We start from the raw sequence: 12,805 nt of genomic DNA on the forward strand, positions 1-12,805 counted from the left end.
TTTACAACTCCGAGGGAAAGTATACTGCTACTTAACACAGATGTATTTTCTCCCGCTTTATACGTAATTTCATCCGGGAGAAATTGTGTTTTTTAACCGGGAAATCCGGGAATTTTTTTTTTTCTTGTCCACGTAGACACCCTGTTTATGGTTCGGCAGTGCCTTCAGCATTACATTTACTAGACCCTATGCACCACTGTGGGGTTCGATTAGCAACAGGAGCTTTTAGGACAAGTCCAGTGACCAGCTTACTGGTGGAGGCTGGTGTCCCTCCGCTGCAGATCAGATGTGCACAACTGCTTGCCAGTTACGCAGCACACATTCATAGTTCTCCTGAGCATCCGAATTACCATCTCCTTTTCCTGCCTGCAGCAGTCCATCTCCCGCATCGGCGGCCCAGATCAAGGCTAACGATTGCAGTTCACTTGTGGTCCCTTCCCTCCAAACTGCAGTCCTTCCCTTTACCACCTCTACTTGCAGTCCATTCACAAACGCCTTCATGGTGTACGCCTCGGCTGCAGCTTCGTCTGGACCTTTTGCATGGCCCTAAGGACCCCGTTAACCTTGCCGCTCTCCGGTGACCCTTCCTCTCGATTCTTGACGTGTTCTGGGGCTCTGAAGTGGTTTACACCGACGGCTCAGTGGGTGATGGTCATGTAGGCTTTGTATATGTTCCTGGAGGACATATTGAGCAGCACTCCTTGCCAGTTGGCTGCAGTGTTTTCGCTGCAGAGCTGGCAGCCACTTCTCGTGCTCTTGGATACATCTGTTTGTGCCCTGGTGAGTCGTTTCTCCTGTGTACTGACTCATTGAGCAGCCTACAAGCTATCGACCAGTGCTACCCTCGCCATCCTCTGGTAGCGTCCATTCAGGAGTCCATCTATACATGGGAACAGGCCCGCCATTCTGTGGTGTTTGTGTGGACACCAGCACACATCAGAATCTCTGACAACGAACTTGCAGACAGGCTGACCAAACATGCGACGCGGAGTCCGCTTCTGGAGATAGGCATCTCCGAAGCTGACCTGCGTTCTGTCTTACACCGCAGGGTCTTCTGGCTTTGGGAGGTGGAATGGCATAACAGCACGCACAACAAACTGCGTGTCATTAAGGAGACTATGAATGTGTGGAAGTCTTACATGCAGGCCTCTCGCAGGAATCAGTTGTTCTCTGCCAGCTCCGCATTGGCCGTTCGTGGCTAACACATTGTTACCTACTCCGTCGCGAGGACCCAGCTCAGTGTCGCTGTAGCTCCCAAATGACAGTCGTCCACCTCTTGCTGGACTGCCCACTTTTAGCCACTCTGCAGGAGTATTTTAACTTTCCCAGCGCCCTGCCTTTGGTGTTGGGCGACAATGCCTCCACAGCAGCTTTAGTCTTATGTTTTATCCATGAGAGTGGGTTTTATACTTCTATGTAGGTTTTAATGCATGTCCTTTGTCCCTCTGTGTCCTCCACCACAGTGCTTCTAGGGTGGAGGTTTTAATGTGTTGCAGAGTGGCTGGCTTTCCCTTTTTATTCTCGTGATTGGCTAGCCACTGTAATCTGCTTTCATGTTTTACTCTCTTCTGTTTCTAACATCTCTCTGTTGTTTTCTTGTCCTCTTTTTGTTCCTTTTAGTGTTCGTTGGCTTCCCTTAGTTCTTGTGGCTTTTTCTTTCTTTTCGTTTTGTGTTGTATTTTTCATCCATTTTATTTTCACACTTGTGGCATTGTTTTATTAGGAACAAGGGTCCCATGACCTTGTAGTTCGGTCCCTTCTCCCACCTTTAAACCAACCAACCTTCTGGTCCCTCCACTACACCCACTTTGGGAGCATTTGCTCCCCACCTGCAGGAAACACTGTTCCCTCTCCCCCAGCCACACACACCTCGTCTTCCTTCGGGCTGATGCCAGCTGGTGCCTGAAGGAACCACAGATTGTTGGCTGTCGGTCTTCTCATTCCTCCTCCTATACCTGAAACCATGGAATGTAGTCAAATTAAGTCGGGTGATGCTGAGGGAATTAGATTAGGAAATGAGACACTTAAAGTAGTAAAGGAGTTTTGCTATTTGGGGAGCAAAATAACTGATGATGGTCGAAGAAGAGTGGATATAAAATGTAGACTGGCAATGGCAAGGAAAGCGTTTCTGAAGAAGAGGAATTTGTTAACATCGAGTACAGATTTAAGTGTCTGGAAGTCGTTTCTGAAAGTATTTGTATGGAGTGTAGCCATGTATGGAATTGAAACATGGACGATAAATAGTTTGTACAAGAAGAGAATAGAAGCTTTCGAATTGTGGTGCTACAGAAGAATGCTGAAGATTAGATGGGTAGATCACGTAACTAATGAGGAGGTATTGAATAGAATAAGGGAGAAGAGGAGTTTGTGGCACAACTTGACAAGAAGGGACTGGTTGGTAGGGCATGTTCTGAGGCATCAAGGGATCACAAATTTAGCATTGGAGGGCAGCGTGGAGGGTAAAAATCGTAGAGGGAGACAGAGATGAATACACTAAGCAGATTCAGAGGGATGTAGGTTGCAGTAAGTACTGGGAGATGAAGCAGCTTGCACAGGATAGAGTAGCGTGGAGAGCTGCATCAAACCAGTCTCAGGACTGAAGACCACAACAACAACAAACCTGAAACCATTTCAAGGAAACCTTCTCAGTCCTCTTCTTCTAAGGAGAAGAGGGACAAGAAGTACAGAAAGAAGTCCTCTTAAGACAAAGGAAACCTCAGTGGCCCCCATGCCACTGGACTCTGCGTGTTCCCCTTCCTTGCCCAATGTGGAGATCCCGGTGGTTCCTGAGGCACCAGATCTCCCCAGACAATCTGTCACAGAAACTGAGTCGGTGGATTCCCCGACATCTCAACCGGTGGCAGTACATGAGCGTGGGTCATAATACCCCCCCCCCCCCACACACACACACACACACACACACACACACACACACCACTGCCAGTTGCTTCATGCCCCCACAGTATTCAGTCTCATCCTTCAGTGGAATTGTAACTGATCTTTCCACCACCTGGCTGAGCTATGGCAGCTTTTAAGCACATACGCTGCATTCTGTATTGTCAACCAGGAAACATGAATTCTGGTGCCCCCCACTCAGTTGTGTGGGACACACGGGACTCATTTAGTCATCGATCTCTCCTTTTGCAGTCCTGGTCTTCTCCACATGAGGGCACATGATGATCTGTATGGTGGTGACAAGTTCGCGATCTTCCTGTGCTTCCCTCATTGTTGCTCCCCTGGAGACCCACCCAGATGGGTTCTTCATAATAGGTTCACCTCTGCTTTTGTCTTTAGCTCCCAATAGCAAGATAGTATTGATGCGGCTGTTCGTCTTACAACAGCAGTCAGCCAAGCCATCTGCTCTTTCTTGGGATCCCCCTGTCGGAAGACTGTAACCTGGTGGACCCAGAGATCACAGCAGCCATTAGAGATTATAGGTGAATTCTCCAGGGTCCTTCACTGGAGCACTTCATTGGCTTTACATGACTCTGTGCTTGTGTTCGCTACCTCATAAAACAGCAAAAGCAATGGTACATTTCCGCCATTGGATCACGTACCTCTGCATCAGAGTCACAACCATCCTTTGATGATGCCATTTATGTTGATCCAAAGGCTGTTGCCAAGCATTTTGCTCAACATAACCCTCACGCATCTGCATCTTGAGAACTACCAGCCCTCCTTTCAGATCAGGAAACAGCCAGAGGAGTGAATGTGGTTAACGTTTATTACTTATCACCTAGAGCCATATAATCCTCCTCCTCAGTGAAGCTCTTCATTGTCCTAGTCCATTGCCCTGATATGGCCCCAGGGCCGGACCGCATTCACAACCAAATGCTGAAACATCTGTCAGTGGCACAAGCTGCGACATTGTCACAAATAAAACATTGACTCGTATGTACAATAAGTTTCCTTTAATTTAGGTCTGTCACAAACTTTTTCGTAACAGTTTACTGGTTTCGGTCTATAATTACCATCTTCAGATCTGCAGCAAAGAATGGGAAAAATCGTAAATACACTTGCAGATTGTCTACAGCGTAAAAACAATAAATAGACCATGCAAAATCAGCACCAGCATCGTCAAATATATATAAATAACATCATATGCACGAGTCATGTTGTCAGTAGCTCTACTGTTCAAAACAAGCTGCCATACAGTAGCCACAAGATGTTTGTGTTGTAAGTTCACCAGATGTAGGCATACACTAGTTTTCAGTGATTAATGGAACAGTGTAAAATAAAGGGGGATACAATAGTTGAAGTCTGTAATGAGCATATAAAGTATAAAAGGCATTACAGTAATAAAAAAACAATGGAATAGAACACAAAAAAGTCAGATTGTTAAAAAGAGGAAGAGGTAAGAGACAGTAGTTGACAGATGCTCAAGTGCCAATATTCTAGATAATGACATAAGTAATAAACACCTTTGATAGTGCACAGAATAATATTAAAAAACTATAAAACAAATTGCTTAAGAAGCCACAATGAAAGAAAACATAGTGATGCACATAATCAGCAACCTCTGTTAGCACTAACGCCAGAATTTCACATAGGCGAGAAGTGGTTGGAGGAACGTGACTGCCAAAGAGAGGGCCCCTCATATCCTGCGGCACTCCATTTCAAGAAAAGAATGATAAAGTTCCGTAACAATGCATGACCAACAATATCTAGTTAATGCAGTATATGGAAAGAACAGAGAAGGAACAAGAAAATACTAGAGTCATGCGTAAAACGTATGAAAACGAAGTAAACATGTGAGACACTCAATACTAGGTGACACTATCAACAACTATATATAACAGAGGTGTTCAGTGATTAAAATAAAACATTGTCAAACAAAGCAAAGTAGGTATTGGGCACAAAGTCGCTCTGCCAGTTAAGCAGTTTTGTTGGTTCTTTCTTTTTGCTTTACAGATTTCAAGCTCCTCTAACAAATTAAGAGCACACCCTTGATAGTTTCACCTAACCATCGTGTCCTTTTCCTTCCCACAACGGTGATCCAGAACTGGGTTTACAATTACTCAATGCCTCCAGTGTCTCTGTTCAGAACTGCAACTTCCTCTGCTGTTGCCTCTGGTCAGGGAGACATCATATCTGCCCCCATGGCTTGTGCCCCAATGTCGGATTTACCTCGAAGTCTCCATTAGTCCAAAAGATTCCGTTGACCCCACAATTTTTCACCATCTGTTCTTGGCTGTCCTTGAGAAGCATCCATGTTCGGAAGCAGTATTCACCGATGCCTCAGCAGTTAATGGATGAACAGGCTTTGTATAAACACATGCATAGTTTAGTAAACTCCATTCTCTGCAGCATGGCTGCAGTGTCTTCAGAGCTGAATAGACTGCCATTAAGTTAGCCCTTAGCTGTGTTCATTTTTGCACTGGCAGGAGTATCCTACTATGTAGTGACTTCCTTAGCAGCCTTCAGGCTATAAATACATGCTAGTCTCCTCACCCATTGGTTACCTCTATCCAGGATCTTGTCTCAGACCACCTTCAATCTGGGCAGCCAGTCAGTTTTGTTTAGACCCCCGGTCATGTTGGGATTTTGGAAAATTAATGAGCTGACTGATTGGGCAAGCAGGGCACAAGGATGCCGATTTTGGAAATGGGGATCCTACAACCAAACCTTCGATTGTTTATATGCCATCAGTGTCTGGAACTCCCCAGACAAACTAACTGAGAACAATGAAGGAGACCACAACAATGTGGCAGTTTTCCATGCATGCTTCTCAGAGGGGGTGTGAAGTCCACCTGATAGTGGCCCACTTACTCATAGACTACCCTAATTTGGCTGCTTTGAGGCAGCATCTTAATTTTCCTGACACTCTCCTTCTGGCACTAGCAGAGGACGCCAACACGACTGGACTGGTGTTAAGTTTTGCCCGCAATAGTGGTTTCTATTCATCTCTGTAAGGCAGGGCTTTTTGTTGCCTTGGATGCCTATGAAGTTGCTGGGGTACCCCTCTTTGTGTGCCCCCGCCTTCCCCTGGGGTCTCTTGGCAGCTCTTGGTGGGTGGCCCAGCCTGGTATATGCCCTTTCCACTTTTTTACTGTCTTTTAACGACTTGCCTGTGCTGTCTTTTTTATCTCTGTTTTTTATCGTGTTAGCTACACTTAGGCTTTCCAGGATTTGCCTTTCGCCTCCTTCCTTTGATGACTGCTCGTGGTTTACCACTTACTGGGTGAAGGGACTGATGATCTTGCAGTTTAGTCCCTTTCATTCGAAACAAACAAACCAGCCAGCCAACCAACCAAGTATGCCTAAGAACCCGCTCAACAATAGATTATTGGTGTTAACTTGCATATTGTAACTACATTGACAAAATGTACAGTGCTGTTGGAAAGAAATGAAACATTTGCAGTGCCTGTGCATCACACTTCTGACCCCTCGTGACCCTCCCACATTCCTGTCTTTGTTCATTATTCTTTGTTTAATTTAGTAGCTATTCTGGACTATTATATTTCAATTTAGGAATTTCTGGCAGTTGATTGTTGCAGTGAGATAGCATTCTCTTCTAAATTTTTAACAAAGAGCAACTGTAGCTATACTAGGGAGCAGCGAAACTGATGGATGGAGGGGCAAATGTAAAAGATATCCCCTTTATCTTGCACACTTCCCTCATTACTGTTCTCTCCTTACACATCAGTCATCGCAAGTTGGAAGCCTCGGGGTGCTCTTGTCGAGACAAACCTGCCAACGTATTGCCAAGCTGCAGCAGCGTGAATGAAGCACAGTGTTCCCATATTAACCATGTTAACAATACATTTTCTTTCAGTAATTGTTACTTCCTGCAGTGTGGCCTGGATGGCACCTGTGGCAGAAATCACACTGTGGTACTAGAGTACTTGTCAAGCCAACCTAAGCGAAAGGCTTCTAATTGTCACTTCAAAATGAAGGGAAGATGTAGTGTGGGAGAATGGACATGTGCATCCAGTTACCACTGTTGCTGCTGCCTACTACAATATCATTTCAAACTTTAAATAGTTCTGGTTTCCTGTAGGTAACATAAATCCTCCATAATTAATATAAATATCCTTATGCTGCTTAAGCATACTGTAATCACTTAGTGGGATAAAATAATTGTAGATATCTTTCTTGTGCATTCGTTTTGTCTTAGTTTAATATTTTACCCTCTGTTTAGAAAATTTGATGATTATTTGGAAAAGTAATAAATATGTTCAAAAGTATACATAATTTTGCTCAGAATTTATTACTAGAAATCTTCCCTCTAGCTGTTCTGAAGTGCATGCATTGAAACTTCCTGTGTAACAACACTCCAAACCCTTCATCATTCATGTATAGTCACTTCTTTTGTTTAGTGAATTGCAAGCTGAATTGTTTCAGGCACATCATAAAAATACATCAATTTCTGGAAACTGCCATCAGTCTGCATGATTGTAAATTTTTATTTCAACATAGTATTGAAATTGTGTGAAGGAAAATCATGAAAGAAAAATATAGAGATGAAATTTAAGATAAAAATGTGGCCTTGGTATCATATAATGTAACTGCTTACACATGTTTAGAAGATAAAATTAGTAATAGTGTAGATAATTCTTTCTTTTGTTATTTCATTCTTTTCTCTCTTCCATCATTTTAAATGCTTTCTATCACTATTTCTTCATTTTCTTATCCAGTGAACTCTTAAACTTCTCTTTGTTGTGTTAAAGATTTTTTCAAAACCTGTGAATCATTTACTCTAGGTGGCATGGGTTCTCAGCCAAATTTGAAAACTGCAGATGAGATAATGTTCTTATTTTAAGTTTTCATTTACTACTGTTATTAGTGTGCCAAAGTTGTTAAGTGGACCCTGCTCAAGAAAAGATTGATTATTTCAGTGCACTGTATACACTAAAGTGCCAAAGAAACTGGTATATGCATGCTTATTCAAATACAGATATATGTAAAGAGGCAGATTATGGTGCTGCAGTCGGCAACATCTATATAAGACAGAGTGTCTGGCACAGTTGTTAGATCAGTTACTGCTGCTACAATGGCAGGTTATCAAGATTGAGTGAGTCTGAATGCAGATTTATAGTTGGCGCATGAGTGATGCGACACAGCATCTCCGAGGTAGCGATGAAGTGGGGATTTTCCCATATGACTATTTCATGAGTGTACTGTGAATATCAGTAATCCACTAAAACATCTGATCTCCGACATCACTGCAATCGGAAAATATCCTGCAATAATGGAACCAACGAGTACTGAATAGAATCCTTCAGTGTGATAGAAGTGCAGCCCTTCCACAAATTGCTGCAGATTTCAATGCTGGGTCATCAGCAAGTGTCAGTGTCCAAACAGTTCAATGAAACAACATTGATATGGGCTTTAAGAGCCGAAGGCCCACTCGTGTTCTCTTGATGACTGCACGACACAAACCTTTACAAATCGCCTGGGCCCATCAACACTGACATTGGACTGTTGATGACTGGAAACACGTTGCCTGGTTGGATGAGTCTCATTTCAAATTGTTTCGAGCAGATGGATGTGTAAGAGTATGGAGACAACCTGATGAATCCATGGACTCTGCACGACAGCAGGGGGCTGTTCAAAGTGGTGGAGGCTCTGTAATGGTGTGGGGCAGTCGGAGTGATATGGAACCTCTAATATGTCTAGATATGACTCTGACAGGTGGCACGTACATAAGCATCGTGTTTGATCACCTGCATCCATTCATGTCTATAGTGCATTCCGACGAATTTGGGTAATTCCAGCAGGACAGTGCAACACCCCACTTGTCTAGAATTGCTACGGAATGGCTTCAAGAACAGTCTTCTAAGTTTAAACACTTCTGCTGGCCACCATACTCCCCAGACATGAACATTATTGAGCATATCTGGGACGCCTTGCAACATGCTGTTCAGAGGAGATCTCCACCCCTTCATACTCTTACGGATTTACGGACAGCCCTGCACAATTCATGGCAACAGTTCCCTCCAGAACTACTTCAGTCATTAGTCGAGTCCATGCCACATTGTGTTGCGGCACTTCTGCATGCTTGCTAGGGCCCTACACGATATTAGGCAGGTGTACAAATTTCTTTGGCTCTTCAGTGTATTTCTTACATATTACGTCTGGAAACCAGGACTGCTACCATTGACACCAACAAAAGCTGTTGGAGTGTTTGGGTATCATGACAATTAGGGAAAAAGAGAGAATAAAGCACTCAGACTGCAGGTGCAAGTGAATGAAATCACGTGCAACAGAAGAAACAAATTCAAACAGCATAATGATGTTGTTGTTAGCTGTATAGATACTCTTAGTGGATAACGTAAAGAAAAAATGAACAAATTTAGTAATATAACTGCTTATTTAATATACTCTTTTGCTATTAAATTGTAGTTAAGCTGCTGATTAATAAGTTTGTCATTCTTCCAGGATAGTGATGTGTTAAATCTTGGAACTGGCAGTGTTAGCTGGTGGGAGGTAAATGGAGCTGGTTGCAAACCTGTTTATCCCACAAATCTTACTGCTGAGGACACTGATGTATTTCGACCTCTAAGACCAGAATATGTTCCTGGTTGTTTCCTTGACTATCAGTATGTAGAAATCTTGCATGCTTCGGTGCAGTGTTTATTAGCGGTAAGTAGTTTAACAGTTGACAATGAGCTACTCATAAAATGAAAGAAAGAAATTTGAAAAGAAGGTCCTGGAAGAGAATTAAATGATACTTTTAGTAGCATATCACTAACTCCACAACACATATTGTAGAATTGTTGAAAACCATTTCATTCTCTATCTTTTAAATAAATATTGTTATTCCTATTATGTTGAATTACATATCGTATTTACTCGAATCTAAGCCGCACTTTTTTTCCGGTTTTCGTAATCCAAAAAACCGCCTGCGGCTTAGAATCGAGTGCAAAGCAAGCGGAAGTTATGAAAAATGTTGGTACGTGCCGCCACAACTAACTTCTGCCGCTGAATATATGTAGCGCTACGCAGGCAATTTTGTAGGCACAAAGATAAATACCGGCGCCAAAACCTGTGCGTCAGTAAATAATTTTTTTTAAAAAAGTGGAAGACGAGGTTTTTTCTCCGCCGCGAGTTTTGACCACTGCATTTTCATACATTATCCAACAGAAGTAAATACAAATTCCGTATTGTTCATCTTCGAATGTAGCACAATTTCAGTGTACTACGAAAATCTGACTGGCAAGACTGTTTGGGATGTTTGTCAATATGGCCAACTCTACGTTCTGAATTTTTTCCTATCTGTGAGAAGAGATGGTTGCTAATAGGAACCTGATGAAATTTGAATCACATACAGTATTCTCTTCACCATAAGAAAAATACGAATATAAACATTTTGCCATGTATTCTTTCGTGTTTGCTGCTATATCATTTAAATCCTGCCTGCCTAATAAACCACGAAACTAGAGTGAGACAACATCAAACGCGGAAGAATATACATATCGTCTCATGTTTATATTCGTAATATTCTTATGCCTAATAGTGATACAGCCAGAAATGAAGCACGGCAAGTGACTTAGATTTTTAAATCTAAGATGACTCTAATTTCTGTGCAGAATTTGATGTAATAAAGAAGCGGCCGCAAAGATTTTCAAACGGAGAAAAATTTTCGCCTAACTCTCGTTCAGAACATGTTCTATCATACGCAGTCTATTATTTGATTCTTGTTGATCATTATCAAAGAAAGCAGCAGTGTAAGTAACAACAAATAGCAGTCTTGTCATTGTTTCGCTTATGAGACGATTCCTCTCTCTTCTTTTTATTGTACGCGGCGGTAGCGCGCACAAAAGCAAGCCATGCCGCGAGCCGCGACAGGCCGTAAACACGCACTATCAGAATGCGACAAACAATGCATGACACAGTGCAGTAATGCATTTTCAGCTTAAGAGTGACGCAAACACCTATAACAAAGAAAACGGCATTTATCAGATCAAAGCAAAATAAGCAATCGATTCAAACCAGACGAAGCACGTGAGAAAGGAAGGGTACCCCAGACGGAGTGCCTGACGCATAGCAATGGCTACGTGGTAAAGCTTAACTGCTAAGCTTACGACTGGAACCAAACTACTGTAGCTCTATCGTCATTCATTCGACCTAAATTGTGTCTCATATTACAATGGACCAACTTTGTTTCGATTTGGAGGTGCGGCCTAAAACTTTTCTCTCCCCTTGAATTTCGAGTCTCAAATTTCAGGTGCAGCTTAGATTCGGGAATTTTTTTTTTCCTTTATTTCGAGTCAAATTTTTCAGGTGCGGCTTAGATTCGAGTGCGGCTTAGATTCGAGTAAATACGGTAGTCAAAGTAATTCTGACCTTGCCAATAGTTGACTCACTGAGAAGCAATGAGTACTGCTTGCCTCTTTGTGTGTCTTATATAATCTTTCTGATGGATTGTAATGATTCACGCGTGCAATATGGCTGACTGTCTGGTTAACAGCGGTGTGTGGCAGTATGGCAGAGACTCGTTTCTGTATTTATTAAGCATGATTGTGCAGTTTTGTTTCATTTTGCTTCACCCACATACGGTAAGAAATTTACATTAGAATTTAAAGTTATCTAGGGAACACAAAGTGCTCTGAGAAGTGAAATGGAAGCCAGAGTTGCCATTTATATTGAAAAGTAATACAAAACACAGTCTCTGATTTTGCAGTGATTAGCATTTTGAAGCTTTTGCTACAGAAGTAAAAATGATGGGAAGTTTATAGTTTTGATACAATGGGCTCCCTCTTGTGATTCTGAGTTATTTATGAAATAATTATATGCATTATTAAAGTTCTTAACTTCTGAAGAGAATGTCATATGTTCCTTCTGAAATGATAAGGTGACATTTTAATGTAAATGTGCAGGACACATCTATTATACAGTTATACTCAGATCTCTTATCATTTCATGTAATCTAACTCTTTTACACTATTTATAACAAGAGATACAGTAATCAGTAGTGCTGCTATTGAAGACATCTCTACAGACACAGAGTAACTTGTGTAACTACAGGACTAATGAATAAAAAGAAATTCAGGACTGATATACGTAAAATGAATTGTATTGACACACTGGGAAGATGTATGTTTAATAAATTATAGTTCTCGTGTATTTTAAATTTGTTTTGCAAGTATTCCTGGGAAACCGAAATCAGCTGCAACTGCTGCTAAACATAGCTGTTTATTTTCCATAGCAGAATTTCTCAATACAGTGACATTCATAATACTTATTGAAATTGCTTGGCAAATCGCTCATGTGTGGGGTGTCAGGCCAAGTGATTGGTTACAAGATACATTGCATTCGATGGATCACTTGATCCATTGCTTGTTTGTGGAAACTTAACAGGTTGCAGAAAATATTACAAATGGTAGTATGAAAATGCAAATATCCTTTTACACAAGATGAATTGTGTTATGTGTGAGAATGTAAAATGAATTTCTTAAATCCCATATCATTTGACCCTCATTCAGAGCTTAACATTTTGAGGACGAGCCACATAGAAAATTTCAGACCCAGAAGACAAGCTAATATTTTTATTTTTTTATTTATTTAAAATTTTGCTGGCACATTTGTGTTTGATAGATCTTAAAGTGGGAGACACGGTAAAAATGATCAATATTATATGTGAAAGCGTAGTTTTTCTTGTACTTATACTGTATGTATATTAATATAAACCATTAACTTTTTAACTGTATGCAAGTTTGTGCTACTTACCAGTGACGTTGCTAGTGGCTGATTACATCACGTGTTCTATGCATCATTTGATGACACTCATATTTATACTTTCATAATACAAAAATGGAACTCATTACTGTGCCTCAAATATTTTTCCAAAACACATTGTTTT

General features: G+C 41.5%; 1 protein-coding gene across 2 annotated transcripts in view; it reads left to right on the top strand.

The window, feature by feature from the left end:
- Positions 1-12,805, top strand: part of LOC126180522 (uncharacterized) — an 89,504-nt gene that overhangs the window by 55,313 nt on the left and 21,386 nt on the right. For both annotated transcript variants that reach the window (XM_049924702.1, XM_049924701.1), the window contains one exon: positions 9,382-9,585. In XM_049924702.1, the coding sequence (XP_049780659.1) occupies positions 9,382-9,585 (204 nt within the window). The remainder of the gene's footprint in view (positions 1-9,381; positions 9,586-12,805) is intronic.

This window comes from Schistocerca cancellata, chromosome 1 (genome assembly GCF_023864275.1).
Source record: "Schistocerca cancellata isolate TAMUIC-IGC-003103 chromosome 1, iqSchCanc2.1, whole genome shotgun sequence".
NCBI lineage: Eukaryota > Metazoa > Arthropoda > Insecta > Orthoptera > Acrididae > Schistocerca > Schistocerca cancellata.